This window comes from Panthera pardus, unplaced genomic scaffold (assembly GCF_024362965.1).
Source record: "Panthera pardus isolate Hobbes unplaced genomic scaffold, ASM2436296v1 HiC_scaffold_2, whole genome shotgun sequence".
In the NCBI taxonomy this organism is placed as follows: Eukaryota; Metazoa; Chordata; class Mammalia; order Carnivora; family Felidae; genus Panthera; species Panthera pardus.
In genome coordinates, this window is record NW_026526765.1 from 101,382,007 (window position 1) to 101,401,392 (window position 19,386).

Sequence of the window (19,386 nt, forward strand, 5' to 3'; positions counted from 1 at the left end):
AAGTTATCCAAAAGAAATAATGCAAAAAAAAGAAAAAAAGACATGAGGTAGGCTCAGTGCGATAAGTGTCTGACTGTTGGTTTTGGCTCAGGTCATGATCTTATGGTTCATGACTTGGAGCCCTGAATGGGGCTCTGCACTGACAGCACAGAGCCTGCTTGGCATTCTTCCCCCTCCCCTCCCTTCACCCCAGCCCTCCCCCATTTGTGCACATATGGTCTCTCTCAAAGTAAAAAAAAACTTAGGGGCACTTGTGTGGCTCAGCCGGTTGTGTTCAACTTTGGCTCGGGTCACGATCTCATGGTTCATGAGTTCAAAAGCCCCGCGGTTGGGCTCTGTGCTGGCAGCTCAGATCCTGGAGCCTGCTTTGGATTTTGTGTCTCCCTCTCTCTCTGCCCCACCCCCTGCTCTCATTCTCTGTCTCTCTCAAAAGTAAACATTAAAAATAAATAAACTTAAAAAAAAAAAGAGCTCTATCAAGAAGATCATAGCCTTTGATAAAAAAGTTAGGAAATTTTAAGAAATTAACCCAAATTTCCTATAAGAAAATAGTTTAATCAGGATATCATATCCAATCTAAAGTATTAATGTACTTATTAAATCAGAACCAAGATGTTTGTAAATATGGAATCCCAGGTATGTAAGAATAGTTAAAAAATTATCAAAAAACATAATAAAAAGGTCAAAACACTACAGTTCCTTTGTAGCTATGAGAATTTTAAGCTTTGATAGGTTTCTTAAGCTTTGATGATTTCCTTTCTCAGTGGCCCATTACACACTTAAGAGTCTACTGAGGATAAAAGGTTATGGGAACACTTTGGAAACATTAAAAAAGTCCACAGTTCTCTGCTTCTGAATTCTACCTTTAATAGTTCTGGGTGGCTTGGGAAGTGTGAATAGCCAAAAGAAACTCATACTCATGACTACCAGCTGTGGGACTTATTAGTAAGCACTTTCCTTATAATCTAGTGAAAAAGATATTATGATCTTTTTACAGATGAGTCAGCTAAGGCTCAGAGATGTTACATTATTTCCACAAGGTCATTAATTTTAAGTAATGGGAGAGTCAGAATTCAAAACCAGTTTGGCGTGACTCCAAAAATAATTTTGTTTCCCTACAACAGATCTAAGAAATTCTCACTCTCTACAATAATGTCTTAGGCCTTTGTAGAGGCCTTACTTCAAAGAGTTACATCATCTGACACCAATTAAATAAACATGTGCACAACTAATTTTGGGTACAACTCTACCATCAACGAGATAATTTTGTAAGCCCTCATTAACTAAAGGAATAATAATAGGGAAAAGAAAGCAGTAAGATTCAAAATTTCCTAGACAGGTAGAAAAAATATGGGCCAGCCACACTTTCATGTTTAAATCCTTTCAAATTCTAAAATACAGATTAATATCAATTTAACATTACAGCTAATATAACACAGTTATATAAAATTTATAACAAATAAAACCCTATTTTATAAGCTACAGGCATTTTGCAGAGACAGATCCATTTGGATCACCAACAATTAAGTCATCTTTGTCAATAATTTGGGGGAAGTGGGGAGACAGATGGCAGACTGTGAAATAACATGAGGTGAGGTAAAGAAGTAAGGACAGTGAGCCTCATCTGTTCTTCTGAATCATTTTTAAGACGGAAAAAATTCAAGTTACGGAGAAAGAAGAGAAAGAAAGTTCAAACAGAGAAAAGTATATATTCGATGGAACGAGGTACCTGAAGAAAAAATTATGCTGTCCAAGACCACTCACGTGAAAATATATCTTTAAGTTTTGGGGCAAGATGAAGGGTCACTTGTTTTTCCTATAAAGCAGAAGTGCTCAGAATGAATGAAGAGAATTCAGAAGAGTGATAAAGGTTTGAATGGCTGCTCTACTGAATGGAAGATAAAAAGTGACCTGGAATAAGAAAAACTGGCAGTGTGAAGGGGCCACTTGACATCGAAAACCATGCATTTCTACAACCATCAATCCTGGTGGTGTGACTTCCCAAAAGCATTTGACAGGAAGCAAAGACAGTTTATTAATCCAGAGCAGGGGAGATGCAGGGTAGCTAGAAGTTTATGGTCAATATAGTTGATTTGTGAATCATGATGTCTGTGCCAGAGAAAGACAGAATGAAAAGATATGCAGGCAATAAGGGACTGATAAAGCTGGGTAAGCAAATCAAATTGGAAAGTGAGATATGGACATTAACTGTGACCATGTAGCAATATGGCGTTTGTCTGAAGAACTCCCATCTTTCAAGGCAGACCACTATTTTTAGATCTAATTATTAAGGAGCCTTCTCCTGAAGCCTCATGCAGCCCAAAAAAAGAGAATTTTTCTTTTTTAGAAAAAAAATTAAGCACTACGCCCAACATGGGGCTTGAACTCATGATCCTGAATCAAGAGTCCCATGTTCTACTGACTGAGACAGCCAGGCACCCCAGTAAAGAAATTTTTTCTTTTTAATGTTTTTATTTATTTTTGAGACAGAGCAGGGGAGGGGCAGGGAGAGAGGGAGACACAGAATCTGAAGCAGGCTCCAGGCTCTGAGCTGTCAGCACAGAGCCCAACGCAGGGCTCGAACTCACGGACTGTGAGATCATGACCTGAGCTGAAGTTGGACGCTTAACCAACTGAGCCACCCAGGTGCCCCAAGAGAGAATTTTTAATGCAGTATCACAGAAAGGCAACGACGTCAATACCAACAATGAATGTTTACTGAGTCCTTAAATATGTATTTAGCATTACTTGCTTTACATAGATTAATCTGAACAGTGCCAGGAAGTACTAATATTAATGTAGAAGAATAAAGGTGGGGGAGAAGCCAAAATAACTGGGAATAAAAAATGAAATGGGGGCACCTGGATGCCTCAGTCAGTTAAGCATTCCACTGGTGATTTTAGCTCAGGTCATGATCTCACAGTTTGAGTTCAAGCCCTATGTTGGGCTCTGCACTGACAGTGTGGAGCCTGCTTGGGGTTCTCTCTCCTTGTCTCTCTGTGCCCCCCCCCCTCCCCCCCGGCTCACTCACACATGCACGCACTCACTCTCAAAATAAACATTAAAAAAAAAAATGAATTGCTCTGCCAGATAAGAAAATATATCATCAAATATTCAGTAATCAAAAGAGATTAATATTGGTTAAAACAAAAGAAAAAAAAAAAAAAGGAACAGATTTTACAAAGCCCAGAAACACATAAAAGAATTTACTGTCATCCCTCGACACTCTGGTGCTTTCTATATGAGTTCATAACAACACAGTTCTCATTACATATACAATTTTTACCCCTAAGCAAACATTTTTTGCTCATAATAAACATGGGGCTGATGAACAGTGCTAGGAAAAACTAGTGCTTTTATTATGTTTCCTATTTCAGCATCAGATCAGTGTGGTTATTCTCCAGTCCTCAAAATGCATTTTTACGATGAAAAATAAAAGTAGCCTTGTTTTATATAAATATGGTTCCCAAACCAATGGTTCGGAAGATATATGTATCAAAGCCAGTTATGGCTGCCTTAGGTTATTTAAGGTCTGCAACAATTAGCATAGAAAAAAAGATTAAGTTCTGCTCTTTTAGCCTGATACCAAGTTCTTCCTTGCTTTAAGGATGTTTAGGTTTTATTAGTGTAATAACCAAGTTGGAGCATGAAGTTATAATTGCTTATTAACAATACTTCCTAATGTTATAGCTTGGGTTTTCATGATAGAATTTCTTCAGTCTTTGTATGAATTAATGTCTGCTTATATAACACTAAAAAAAAAAAGTTTTATTTATTTTTGAGGGAGAGAGAGAGCTGGGGAGGGACAGAGAGAGAATTCCAAGCAGGCTCTGCACTGTCAGCAGGTAGCCTGATGTGGGGCTTCAACCCACCAACTGTGAGATGATGACCTGAGCTGAAATCAACAATCAGATGCTTAACTGACTGAGGCACCCGTTTACATGACTTTTTGAATTATATGGTCCTACAGTAAGAACTAAGCACATCATAAAAGTGGCATCACAAGTTAAGGAGAAAAAAAAGTTAATTATCTGGATTTCCTAAAGGAGGAAAATCCATTTAGCACACCACCTTGCACTTTACTCCCTAATAAACTCCAGACTGACTAGAATAAAATATAGGTACAACTGCTGCTTTCTTGGTGGAAAAAGAAAAAGAATGTGACAGATATGAAAATGAGAACATCCAAGTAACATAAATATCTGGAAAAAAAAAGTTAACCCACCGATACCATAACATACTAAAACAAGTGGTTTTGTTTTGCTCATCCAGATGACTAAGATTACAGAAATGGTAATGGCCAGCAGAAGGTTGACAGGATGGGATGCTGGTGGTGGCTTATAAATTGGTGTAACTTCACTACAGAATAATTTGTGGAGTATTTACGATCCTTTGACTTTGGTAAACATCACTTGTAAGAATTCTACCTGAAAGAGATAACCACTTATGGACAAAGAAAAGATGCTGACTCCAGGATTACTTATAATTTTTAAAAAAGGGCAGGGGTGCCTCGGTGGCTCAGTTGGTTAAGCATCTAACTCTTGATCTCGGCTTAGGTCATGATCTCATGGTTCTGGAGTTAGAGCTGACAGCATGAAGCCTGCAGGAGATGCTTTCTCTCTCTCCCTTTCTGCCCCTCTCTTGCTTGTACTCTCTCTCAAAACAAATAAATAAAACATTAAAAAAAAAAGGCAAATGTAAATATTCAACAATAGAAGGGTCGAATGTAAAACAGTATGCACACCATGATGGAATAGTATTCAAAGCTTAAAAACTGAGAAGAGGAAACTGCACAATATACAACTGAAAACAGCAAACCACAAAACAGTATAATCAAAATTTTAAGTACTGAAGAGAGCTAGATGCCATGTGAAGTGCTTTTACATAGTATCAAATTTAATTCTCCCCAAACGTTCTGAATAAATGTTATTTGGCATATGGCACTAACATACACAAAAAATTTTTCAAAAGAAAGTTAAACACTACTTTTATTTTTTTTATTCAAAAAAAAATTTTTTTTCAATGTTTTCTAAATTTATTTTTGAAGAGAGACAGCATGAGTGGATAAGGGTCAGAGAGAGGGAGAGACAGAATTTGAAGCAGGCTCCAGGCTCTGAGCTTTCAGCACAGAGCCTGACGCAGGACTCAAACCTCAAACCGTGAGATCATGACCTGAGCTGAAGTCAGACGCTCAACTGACTGAGCCACCCAGGCGCCCCAAGCATTATTTTTAAAAGTAATTGACCTTAACACATGTATCAAATCATTATGTAGCAAAATTAATACAATGTTTTAGGTCAATTATGTCTCAATAAAAGTGGAAAAAAGATTAAAAAAACAACCTGATATAACAGCATTCAGAGTTAGAAATAGGCTTAATAATAGGCTAACCAAAAACCTGATAACATCACAACTACCGGAAAATTACTCTTGGGGAGAAAACCCCACCCAAGTCCAGTCAAATTAACAGGATTAAAGGGAAAAAAAAAAGAAAAAAAGGAAAGAAAGAAACGTGCCACAAATTATCCACAATTAAGATTATGATTTAGAATAAACCACTCACATGTAATTAAAACAAAAAAACAACCCCAAAAACCGCTTCTTGAAAAATCTCTTTAGTTATAATCGACAGTTATACCAAGTAAAATTAAGTCTAACTCATTTAGAATTTCATTCCCTAACGGCAGAAGAATGCAATCTAAAAATGCAAAAACGAGGACTCACTGTTAAATATAAGAACAAGGTAGCATTCAGCAGAATGAACACTTACTTAGGAAGATGCCTTACGAGTACATCTTTGCATATCGGTTGCTCAGCCAAAGTGAGCCAGAATTCACAGGCTTCCAAAGCCACATTTTCATCTTGATCTTGCGTCCTCTGGAGCATGTACTACAAACAAAGCATTAGTATTAATCAGTTTAAATCACACAATTAAAATAAACCTTTTTCCAGCAAGCTAATGGTCATCCTCTGCTGTGGCCTTGAACTAGTGATTCTCAACCTAGGCTTTGGGTTTTTAAAAGTTTCTGAGTCAATTCTAAAATGCAGCCAAACTGAAGAATCACTGGTATAGAATGTTGCTTAATGAAAAGTGTCCTAAGCATGTCTGGCCTATCTGCTTCTGTACAGGTGTATTTTGGTTTATGAAATGTATTTAACAAACACTGTTTTCTTAGAAACATCAAAATAAGAAAGTCCATTATACCTTTCTTTAAAAGGAAGAATCTTTTTATAACGTAACAACTCAAGCTGTCTTTTGTATTTTCACGAATATAAAGTGACATATACACATTATACAATTACAAAAGTTAATTTTTTTTTTAATTTGGAAAGAACTAGTGACATTTCTTAGTGCTACTATAATTTATAGTTTCCGAGAGAATAGGTTTATCATGTCCTTTGAACATGCCAAGCCAAATTCATTCTTAATTGTAGGAACATCTGATCATAAAATGTATCCAAATTTTGTGTCTCCCCCTCTTTTAAAAAATCTTTTAAAATATGCAAAAACAAAATAAATATAATCAAAGGCACTCATAGCATTTCCCAATGTATATGGGCGTGGAAATGGCGTCAAATGATGGATGAAGCTTTTATACACACTCTCTCCCTGACTGCAACATCTCACAGGGCTAAACATGGCAACGCAAAAGATGTGATAGGCCAACCCCTACTACATTCCATACTATGTCCTACTACCAAGCTCAGTATCGCTGAAGAATCGTAGAACTCTACGGTTCTACGCTGGCTTCCCAGCTATGACATGGCCCTAGCAAATGATAAAATAAAGGTCTTTAACTTTCTGGTTAGCTCCAGCTTTCACTAAACTTTCAACTAACTCCACCTGATTCTTCTAAGCACTTCAGAGAGAGTAAGTTCATCAGAGAAAATGTACCTTATTCCCATTTAGTGCTGCTACATACCTTTATTTCTACAACGACCCTTCCATACACTTCAGAAAAGGACTGGCTGTGCACTATCAATGCTAGCCTTTTCCTAACAGGTCTTAGACCCCACCCTTTAAAAAAAAGATTTTCTCTCTCTCTACCATACAAAGGATCTAAATAACATTCTCACACACTTGCCAAGCTATATACTACTCACACACAACTATATCCAATAATATGAAAACTAGGTGCTAGAGTTTGACACTAGCAGTACTGAGTACTGCCCAAACAAGTTATTTTGTTCTAATAATAATTTTACCTTGGTGCTATGTACTACTTCCTTTAAATATGGCTAATCTATGATCAACATACTCAGAATTTCCTAGTAAAATTATTTTAATTGCATAGGGATTGAAAGTCTTAAAAAAAAAAACTATAGCGATTATGTCTTCTCAGAAATTTCACTGTTACCATAAATCACAAGTGGATCAGAATAATTTTACCAGTAATGGGTGGAAAACAAACACTGTAATTCCAAACTCCAATGACACAAGAATGTGCTACTTAATGTGCCACAGTTTTAGTGATCACTTAGTCTAACCCATATCTGATAAACACAAATAATTTAAACATTTGTTAGTTATTCTGGTTAAAAGCCATCTATTCCTTAAAATACTTTTCCCTCTCTATACACATCTTAAATCTCATGAGAGAAAAGTCACCATAAAGATAACTTATAATTTTAAGGCCATAACTGGTTTCATTATTCATCCCCAACAAATGTGTTAAATAAATTGTTAAATAAATTTGACATTATGCATTTTTATCTCAAGGATTTTCTTGGGGGAAAAATGAGGAGAGTGTCTTTAAGTTGTTTGTATTACCTCAACTATATTATGCATGTGAGGAAGCAGGCGATCCATTCGAACTTCAAGCAACATCACAAGTGCCCGGCACACATTTTTCCGTACCTCTGGTTCTTCATCACCAGCCAATGCAAAGAGGTTCTATTGCATGAGAAATTTTTCTCTTGTTAAGCATTTCAATGTATTAGAAAGGTTTATACATAATAACCAGTCATCTGTAAGTTGGTAACATTTAAAGAAACTCTAAGAAGGTACAAATAAAGATGGAATTAATTGGCCTGAAATATTAGGTTATAAGACAATTAATTAAATGTAGGATAATTGTCAAAACCCATGACTTTGGTAAATGACCTAAAGCCATTCTTTTGGAGACAGTATGATTGGTTGTGGGTTTTGTTTTTTTTATGTTTATCTTTGAGAGAGAAAGAGAGAGAAAGAGAGAGAGAGAGAGAATGAACATGAGCAGGGGAGGGGCAGAGAGAGGGGGCGACAGAATTTGAAGCAGGTTCCTCGCTGTCAGCGCTAAGCATGACACGGGCCCACACTCAAACCCATGAACCATGAGGTCATGACCTGAACCAAAGTTGGCCACTCAACTGACTGAGCCACCCAGGTACCACTGATTGGGTATGTTTTAAGGTAATTTTAGTTTGTGAGAATAAAACCATGTCATTAGGACATGGGGCATTCATCTCCCTCACCCAGAAGAAGATAATCTTCAAAATACAATTTAATTTTCCTTCAAAATTACGGTCTGTCAAGAGATTATTTCTACCAATCCCAATTCTTAGGGTAGTAACAGGTACAAATTCTCTAAAAGTATCAATAACTGGGAAATGTATGCTGAGTTTCCAACAACTTAACCCCAAACTACTTATTGTTCTCCAAGCCAACTACTGAAAAAATAGTAAAAGTAGCAATCAAGATTATGTTTTCCCAAACAGGTTTGTCACCAAGGTGAGGGGGCAAAAAGCCTGAATAAACAACAGACTATTTCATTTAGTCTTCTCTAAGATGTTGTTATACAATTTTATAGATAAAGAAGTTTAGAAGTTACATAACTTGCTACCCAGGGGGCATCTGAATTTGGTTTTCATGGAATTTTAAGTCCAGATTCATTTCCTTATACCAATAAGCTGTGTTTTGTAGAGGTTACAAAGTGGAGATATAAGAAGTAGAAACAGTAACCCTCCCCCATCTCATTCCTGAATTTTACTTTATCTACACATACACATGAATTATAATAAAAAGATTATTTAAAAAAATTTAATGTGGGGGCGCCTGGATGGCTTAGTCGATTCAAGCATCCCACTCTTGATCTTGACTCAGGCCATCATCTCATGGTTTTCTGAGTTTGAGCCCCACATCGGGCTCTGTGCTGGTGGTGTGGAACCTGTCTGGAATTCTCTCTCTCTGCCCCTCCTCCACTTGTGCTGTGCCACCACCCCCCCACTCAAAATAAATAAACATTAAGAAAACTTTGATGTCCCACAATCTTTAAAAACAAAAAGCCAAAAAACAAAAAAGAAACAAAACCAAAACCAAAAACTAGAGAAACATCTCCAAACAGATGAACTTGAAATCTTATTACAACGGATAAAACAATGGAGAAGTTCAAATATCAAATGTGACAGTATGTGAACTACTGATGTAGAATTTTAAAAACTTCGATCTTCGATTTCCCCAAGTCCTGCCTCTGCATCGGATGCTTTGAAACCTCTACAGTTCCTCTTTTCATCAGATAGATATATATTTTACACAGAGAATACTCTGACAGCATTGCTTATAGGTTCAATACACATTCTTCGTTAAATTTAATGTTGTCTTAAGTATGAGAATTTAGCTTTGCCAAGATAGGTCTTAGCCACATAACAGTAACCAATACACTTTTCAGTCAATATTGTCAGACTCAGCAGACGTTGTAACACCTGCCCCTGATAAAAACAATAATTCAAGAAATAAATGATCTATTTCTTCATTTAGCAAATGGTTATCGAGGGCCTACTATGTGTCAGGTGCTTCCTATGGATGTTGACTGCTCTCGTAGGATGGAGAACTAGTTGAATCTTGTAGGATTATCAAGTAGGAAAGAACTGTTAAAATGGTAATGGAACACTAATGGAAAAGATTTTAAAATGTTGGGATGTTCTTGCTCCACTTGCTGAGTATGGTCCTGTGGAATCTTTGTTTTCTGAGGGAATTTAGTATCTTTTATTCTAAATTATATTTCTGTATAAGATATTGGTGTATCTATCCCTGTTCCTGTTTTAAGCTATGAAATAGCTCTGGAATAGCAGGCTCTGTTCCAATTTAGTTATAGCAAGTATCTTTTTAACAATCCAACAAGGTAAATTATTAGCCTCATTTTACAGAGAAGGTAATGGAAAACATGTTAAATAATGTGCCCAAAGTTAGCAGCTGTGGAGCTGAGATTTGAACCCAGGCAGGCTGACGCCAGACTTTGAGATAATCCACTACCTTCTACACCAAACCAGACTGAAAACACCTTGAGGCATAACATTTATTTATGTATCCCTAGCACCAAGCACAATGCCTAATTCACAGTAGGACTCGGCAATATCCACTTAAGACTCGTGTTTTAGTTTCAACTTTTAAATGGCTAGAGGATCCTTATGGCTACTACTCATAGTCTACTGGTAAGATATGTTCAGAAAAAAGCTTGTCAATTTAAGTGATGAGGGAAAAGATGACACCATTTTCCCTTCCTTTCTTATAATTTCCCAACAAAAATTCTAGCAAGATGGCCTCTAAAATTTTTAATAGCTGGAAAGGAATGAACTATTAAACTCTGATTTAATGAAAATAAAAGTGAAATGCTTAAGGAACTTTAACAACTTGTTTACAACTGTGGTGATCAAGTGGTAACAGTTCTGAAAAAATCCTGTTGCTTAGGGTTCATGGCCAGAAAATAATGCTGTTGTTGCCTTTCTGCTTTTATCGAAAAGGTAAAAGGGCCTTTAGAAATACTTGACGAGATTTAAGAGTCAATTTTTTCCATGACACCTCTAATTTTACAATGGAAACCAATGGAAAATGAAGCACCGTCCTTTTAGTCTATGCCTTCAGATTCTTTATCAAGTTAAGATGATTCAAACTCACCAATGTTTCATGTTTCAAATACTGCAAAATAGCTGGGAGACTTAATTTACATTTGGAATTTGAATAGTATATTCAAACAAAAAATTTGATAAAATTTGACAAACAAAATACTCAAGATATTAAACACCCAAATTCCATAATCAATGTTTGTATCGTTAAAAAAAAAAAATCAGTAATAGAGGAAAAGTGCTTTTATTTTTAGTTAACAAAAATCACAAAGTCTACACTGTATCCAAGTTTAATACTATCAAATAATTTAACATTTTCTAACTTCCCCAAAAGCAAATGGGGGTGGGGGGAAGGGGAGAGAGACAATCTTACCTCAATAAAAGAATCAATGTGCAACATCAGAGCTTGAGTCCTACTGATGATAAACTGATTGACACATGCAACAGCGTGAGACCTAGAAAGAAAATTTAACATTTAACACATGCTCACTGCAGCATTTTCTATTTACAGAAGATTGACAAGAACTTAAATACTCCTCCGTAAAAAAAATTATGGTGTATGTAGAGCCATAAATGTATGTATTTATATATATATATGGCACACACGAGTATGAATCTTAAGTGAAAAACGCAGGGTGCAGAACATTACATTAGTACTTCTCTGAAAGTGGTGAGACTCAAAAAGGACATGTGCATATTTTTAATAGTGGATACCTCTGAACAGTGGGATGGTGGGCAGAGGCATAATGGATATATATAATGGGTACATATTCCTTTAAAACTAAAGACGTAGTCAACTCAATGCCATAGCAACTCCTAATGGCACTACCTGTAAAAATATACCCATAATCCAATCACTTCTTAACCACCTTCACTTCTTCCCTAGTCCAAGCCATGATTTCCTATGAGGATTACTCCAATAAGATCACATTATACCCTTGTTCAGATTTCTCCAATAAAACACAGTCTATATTTTCTACCAAAGATCAAATGGTAATATTTTAAGATTTGTGGGTCACATAAAACCTCTGTGGCACATTCACCCCCACCCCCAAACATAACCTTTTTAAGTATAAAATCATTCTTAATTCGTATGTTATGGGCTGAATTTGGCCCCATGGGTCACAGTTTGCTGACTATTGGCCTAGACATTCCACTACAGTGTGGTTACTCCCTACGTTTCCTAGTATGATGCAAAGTTTTCTTTTTTGGTCAGTGTAAAAGGCTTGTTCCTAACTCTAGGACCTTTATACTTGTTCCCTGTCTTAAATGTCTTTCCCCTTGACCTTTCAAAGATGCGTTACTTTACTTTGTTCAGAGTCTCTACACAAATGTTACCTGTACAGTGAAACTTCTATGTAAAATACCTCTAAGCCCTTACTCTCATTTTTCCACAGTACTTATCATGAAACTATAGTTTTTTTTCTGTCTGCCTCTTCTTCTGATAACCCAAGAGAAAAAGGCAACAGAAGAAGGTACCAGATACCCAATAAACCTATGACAAGATATTCAACATAACCAATGACACAGAAATAACCATCAAGCTCATAATGAAACACAATTTTCTATTTGGCAAAAATTAAAATACATGACAATACTAAATGCAGAATATATGCACCCAGAGAAACTTTTCCTTTGTTAATAGAAAGTATGAATTGATGCAAACGCCCTGGAAAACAGTTTGGGGTTCTTTCCTTGTTATGTACCCAGTGTCTTAGAAATTCCTCCCCAAAGACTTTACATCTTCCTAGAAACTCTTGCAAATAGACAAAAGGAGACAAGCAAATGTTTTCAACAGCACTATCCACACTAGCAAGTACCTGGAAGCCACCCAAAGGCTAAGGGGGGGTTCAAGGGGAAGATCATGAATAAATTGTGTAAACCTCGTATGAGGTACTATATAGTTGTCAAAACAAATGAGCTATAATGACAAAATATGGACGAATCCTAGCAAAATATTAAATTTAAAAAGTCACCAAAGATTAAGTTCAGTAAAATACTATTTATAAAGTTAAAAACACATACAGATATATATATACATTTTTTTACATATCATATATATTTTCAATAATTGTTTTTTAACAATCCAAGGGAAGGGTCAAGTCAGGATTAGATGTAGGTTGCAGTCAAGACCTTAGCTTTCATTCTGGGTGGTAGGTTTGAGTGCTTATTATTAAAAATAACTAATATGTAACTAAAGACTAAATACAAGTGGGAGAAGATGAGAAGGTCATGAGCTAAGAATGATAACCCAATTTTGTGTATTTCTGGTTGGATTTATAAAAATCAAGTGGCTCTGATTTTTCAATTGCTTAATGCTGTAATGGATAAAACTATAATCCTTTGCCTCATTCTATATTCTCAAAGTTCAGCAGTTATTTTGAGATGGAAAACCACTTTTAATAGCACATAAAAAATATCAGTTAAACTGTATAAATAAGATGTTAAACAATAATATAGAATAAAATATAAAGATGAAGCTTAACGCACTGCTAAAATACATAGCAAATACGTTTACCCAAATACATGTTAAAATGAAGAAAAAAATTTAATGGTATGTACAACAGAATCTCAAATGGGTAGTAATGAAGAGTCACTAAACAGAAACATTTCTATATTCCTGAAGTCCACCTAGTCAAGTTTTAAACAAATGTCCACCCACAAAAATGTATTAACATTACAAAACACTGTTATATCTAGTAATGGTATGCCAATTGCCAGGAATATGCTTTTTGGATTTTTCTGTTTTTCTTTCACTTGTTAAGAATTGGGTCACAAAAAAAAGTGACTTTCTTAGGAGTAAAGAAAAATATGCAAAAAACTATACCTTTTTTCATCACCTTAGTTGAAAGATTAAGAGGAGAAGACTTCCTAGGGAACATGAACTCTAGTTAACTATGTCAGGAAGAGTAAAATGTCATTATTTGTTTGCATGACACTACCATAAATTAAGCATCTATTAAGTTTCCACTGTGAGAACACTGTATTAAGTACGACTTAAGATGAAAAGTAATTAAAATTAGATCGAGATAAAGGAAAAAGAAATAAAGAATTTAAGCAAGAAAAAGATTCCTGATTACCCTCTGGTCACATTGTTGAAATGAGAATCCTTCAGAATACAGCTTGGAATCTTGGAATAAACTCCAATGAACATCTAAACAGTTAAAGCCTATGCATAAAGTTCATGCAGCTGGATATCCTTGCCTCTGGGATCCTGCACAATTTCTACTTTAAATAGTAATATGGTGTTTGATCATTCTACCTAAAAGCATGAAGCACTGACAATGGGAAACAATAAAAATCAGAGCAACTGACAATCAGAAAAGCACTGACTTTTCCATACTAATGATAAGCAAAAGACAAAAGGAGAAGTAAATGCAGAAAGCAAAAAGAAAAATACAAAAAACACAAAAAAACGAGTAGAGCAGCCTGGGGAACTTTTGGTGAAGTTACAGGAGTCTCACACACCTCAAAAGTGTGAAAGCATCATGACAATTATAGCTCAACAGGACAAGTGATGATAATCAAGTTACTCAAAGGCTAATATTCCAAAATAATATTTCAACAACTATATGCTAGGCACTGCTCAAGGAACTAGGGATATAACAGGAAAACAAAGCAGGCCAAGGTTAACTTGTGGCCAATTGGCCCTACTGATCTGAGTGTACTCAAAAATTCTTCTACCTTCACGCTCAAAGTGTTTTAAATTAGATGTAAAACACTTAAACTGAAATTACTAAATAATTCAGATGTCGTATTGGAGCAATTTTTACCACAAAGCTGCAAATGACTTGGCAAGATTCATAAATTAAAACAAAAACAACATGACAACATCCCCAAAACACAATGACTTTCAGCCTTACACAAAGGATCTTTGAAGCATACCATCTAGAAGGTAGAGAACTATCGTATTGGATGAAAATTTCATCAGATAAAGTTCACATTTCATGTGTTTTGCTATGAAAGGAGTACATTTCAACTATTGAAGTTCACCTTTGTGGAATATCAGCATCTTCTGCCAATCACAAAAATATTAGGTAATGGAAAATGAGAGTGGTCAGGCTTAGAGTTTACAAATTAATTTGATACTGGCTACACAGATACCTTATTTTTGGACTACTGTGCTTGAAGAACTGCAAAAACTTGGGGATCATGATGTTGAGAGGACGATCTAAAACATCACTATCTAAAATCTCAGCAGAATCTTCACAGATCTTCTGAAGGGCGCCAAATGCTCCCTGTGAAAGATATTTAAATTATTACAATTAATTAAAAGTGACGCCATTTTATTTTTAATGTTTATTTTTGAGATAGAGACAGAGCACAAGTGGAGGGAGGGGGTGCGGGGCAGAGAAAGAGGGAGACACAGAATTCGAAGCAGGCTCTAGGCTCTGAGCTGTCAGCACAGAGCCTGACAGAGGGCTTGAACCCAAAGACCATAAGATGATGACTTAAGCCGAAGTCGAATGCTTAACCAACTGAGCCACCCAGGTGCCCCATAAATGAAGCCATTTTAAAAGCAAACTGAGGAATATTGACTAATTTGTATGAATGTTTTCAGCTCTCATAAAACCTATACATTTAGTCATCAATTTTAATACAGAAATCATTTTACCATTGAAGTATCTAAAATCTTAGCTTAAACATAATAGTACATTTTTATCCTAGCATTTAATGACTTAAAATTAAAGGATATTTTGGTTGGGAGGGACTATGATAAATATTATCTAACTGAAAAAGCTCACTTCTCCTGAAATATTCTTTTCAATTTTAAGTCAAAAAGAAGTCTTAATATCTTTTAAAAATTACTTATATGTAAAATCATTCATTGGGTAATGGTGACAAAACTTGGTAAACGGGCAAAAAATTCAAATTAGCAACTATTTCCCTACATCCATTTTATACCAAAGGGGTTAACCTAGAGCTCCTGCCAGTAGACAACATGCAACCTACTAACCACCTCGAACATCTCATTTACTGCTTGTAATTCCATCAGGAGCAGAAACCCGGTACTTACTTTCCTCGTACAATTAATAGAAGAATACTTTCTCTTTAAAATGTGACTTAGGGGCGCCTGGGTGGCGTAGTCGGTTAAGCGACCGACTTCAGCCAGGTCACGATCTCGCGGTCCGTGAGTTCGAGCCCCGCGTCAGGCTCTGGGCTGATGGCTCGGAGCCTGGAGCCTGTTTCCGATTCTGTGTCTCCCTCTCTCTCTGCCCCTCCCCCGTTCATGCTCTGTCTCTCTCTGTCCCAAAAATAAATAAAAAACGTTGAAAAAAAAATTAAAAAAAAAAATAAATAAATAAAATAAAATAAAATGTGACTTATGGGAGTGCCTAGGTGGCTCAGTCGGTTAAGTGTCCAACTCCTGGTTTCTGCTCAGGTTGTGATCTCAAGTTTGTGGGTTCAAGCCCCGCACTATCAGCGGAGAGCCAGCTCGGGATCTCCTCTCTGCCCCTTCCCCCGCTCACATCCTCTCCCCCTCTCTCAAAATAAATATTTAAAATACGACTTCTATAGAAGCTCCATAATTTCATGATTACTGTAGTTTTAATTTTTTTATTCTTGGTAAGTGCTTTCTAAAATTTTGATCCCCTTTCGTGTTGTTACTACTATACCAAACCATGATTTAAATTTTAATCAACTCTTACTTAATGGCTGAATACAATTACTATTTCAGTTCTTCTGTAATCTTACCAGTGTATTCCCAAGGCATTACTGGAAAATGTACATATGGGAAAGTACGTCTTTTTTGTTTTTAGGGAGGGAAAAGTGTGACTTTAAAGACCCCTCTGCTTACTCCCTCTCTCTCCAGTCCCTCCTTTTCCTCTTTCAGATCAGGCGACAAACTGCCAAGTCAAAAGGCCACCTGATTTTGTTAGGTTATTTCAGTGCTTGTCCTGTCCACGAGCAAGGCTTGCTTTCTTGAGAGGGAGAGGAGTCCCTGCCTTTGAAGAAGCAAAACACCTAAAATGGTTCCCATTCAAAACAGATTTCTACACAAATGGGAAGCCGGCTAATAAAAGAGATACATAAAATGAGAAATCCACACAGACTCCCTTTCCCATATGGAAAGGTTGCTGTTAATTTGATCAGTGAGTGGCAAACGAGATTTTAATTACTACATGATAAAAACTAGATTACATATACTGTGGACATGTCATAAGAGGCACAGAAACAATCTAGAGAAAGCAAGAAAGTAATCATGGTTGGTAAATTTGGTAAATTTAAATCTATCTTTGAAAACTACTACACAGATTAAACAATTGCACTTTCTTGTAGGAATTATAGTAAAGAACCTTTATAACTTAATAGTCGTTATAGAAAATAGTAAGATAAATGGTCACTAATGTAAAACAAAAGGGTAACTTGAAGCTTCTAAGTTTTGAAGTTCTGTGTTTCATAGAATTATTTTTCTCAAAGGTTACAAATACACAACTAGATGAGAAAAACAGAGAAGAAAAAGTATGTAAGAAGCAAATTTCTTTACCTCACAAGTGTTGTAATCTTCAGAATCCAACAGGCTACAGAGTTTTGGTAAGAGGTCAGGCCAATTCTGCAATTCTCCCTTGGAGGCTATGGTTGTAATCAAAATACCTTGAAAGAAAACATACACATTTAGGAAATCTGACTGCATTATGTCAGATACCGCCATGTGAATGCACACATGCACACACTTTCACTTAAACGCCTCAAATCAGCCCAGGACCTCCACACCAGGTAAATAATAACGTTCACCCAGGACCCCCCTTTCCACAACAGCATACCTGGAGAAAAACCACAGCACAAATCAGATGTTTCTAATCTTATTTTCCAACACTTTGCCCTCTTTTGTATTTTAACAATTATCTGCACAAAAAGACTACTCTTTTTGTACTACAAAAAGGGCAACTACTGCTGCCCTTTTCTAACAATACCAGTAGTTCCCCTCATTAAAATTAAAGTTAACCCACAAAGATTGGTGAACTGGGCTACATTAAAATTAAGAATCTCTGCCCATGATATAATACCATTAAGAGATGAGAAAGCAAGGCTTGATTTTTTTTTTTTTTTTTGCCAGTACATATACAGAAATACAACTGATTATTGGAATCTGTAATCTAATTAAATTCACATATTGGTTTTAGATTTTTTTTCCTAGATTCCTTAGGACTTTCTATGTAGTTAATAATGTTTTTTGAATAAAAACAATTTTGCTTCTTCCTTAAAAAAAAAAAATTATAGTTAACCCTTGAACAATGCGGGGGGTTAGGGGCACTGGATCCCCTCAGTCGAAAATCCACATATAACTGCTGACTCCCCAAAACTTAACTAATAGCCTACTGCTAACCGGAATCCTCAGTGATAACATAAACAGCTGACTAATATATATTTTGTGTATTACATGTATTGTACTGTTTTTACAAGTAAGCTACAGAAAAAAAAATGCTATGAAAATCATAATGAAAACACATTTGGAATACTCTATTGTATTTATTGAAAAAAGAAATTTAGCCTAAAAGCAGACGCATGCAGTTCAAATCTGTGTTCTTCAAGGGTCAAAAGTGTTCCTCTTTTACAGAAGAGTAGAAAGAAATATACCAAAATGTGCTTAATCACTGGGTGATGAGTAGGAGTCTGTTAGTTTCAAACAAAAATACATTAAGAAAGTTACAATCTGCTCTCTGACTTAAGCTAGGATCTCAGCCACAGACCATGGTGGGGAGAGTGAAAGCAGATGAGCCATCAAGTGAAAACAATCCTGTGCCCAATAATCCCTCTGGTGTGGAAGACCCACACACTGCTCCAACAGTTCCCACTTACGGAACTGAATCACTGTCAAAGTGATCTTGCATCTTGAAGGCTGAGGGGCACATGCTGACTGATCATGTCACCCTGACTAGACTGTTTCAACTGTGTTGTATAGATCAGTTGTGATAATGAACTTGCAAATATACAAATACATAACACAAAAGTTTTGTTATACACGGTAATAATGCAGTAAGTTTTGTGTTAGTGTTTTCCTCTGCCCTAGCAAATTTAACATAAGATAATACAGGATGTTTGATGATTTAGATCTTTTAGTACCATAAGATCTGTATAAACACTGACAGTAGGTGAATTACAAGTACTCCAAACTTCAAAGTACTAATTTGTAAAAGTGAAGAAAAAGAAGTGTTCTCTTGTTACTTTGAGAAGTGAGATATGCAAACAAAATGCCTGGCACATAATAAATACAGGAAGTACTCAATGATCATTACCGTAGCAAATTCTACAGTTTGGGCGTATAAACAGTCTTTCAATTTTCCACTGTTAGTTTTGAGAATGTTGCTCTCAATGGCAAAGAGCTAAAAAATGTAAAGTTGTTGGTCAATATGTACTCTGCACTAAAAAAATTCTAAATTATATGGTAAGGTCATCAATGTATTGATACCATTTTCAGACATAACCTTTAAAATATTCTAGTAAAATCAAGAAGGAGCAAGGCCAATAGTAGAGCTGTTCCTTCTCGCCATTTATTCTTTCCTGAAGTTAAAATATGTAAGAAGTGAGGGAGAGAGAAAGCTCTGGATCTGCCTCAATAAA

General features: G+C 36.0%; 1 protein-coding gene across 1 annotated transcript in view; it reads right to left on the minus strand.

Moving 5' to 3' along the window:
- The window catches only part of TNPO1 (transportin 1), a 96,707-nt gene that overhangs the window by 29,088 nt on the left and 48,233 nt on the right, over positions 1–19,386 (minus strand). The window contains exons 5-9 of the mRNA XM_053907274.1: positions 17,312–17,418; positions 14,926–15,059; positions 11,195–11,276; positions 7,772–7,894; positions 5,771–5,889 (exon numbers count right to left, since the gene is read on the minus strand). Of these exons, the coding sequence (XP_053763249.1) occupies positions 5,771–5,889; positions 7,772–7,894; positions 11,195–11,276; positions 14,926–15,059; positions 17,312–17,418 (565 nt within the window). The remainder of the gene's footprint in view (positions 1–5,770; positions 5,890–7,771; positions 7,895–11,194; positions 11,277–14,925; positions 15,060–17,311; positions 17,419–19,386) is intronic.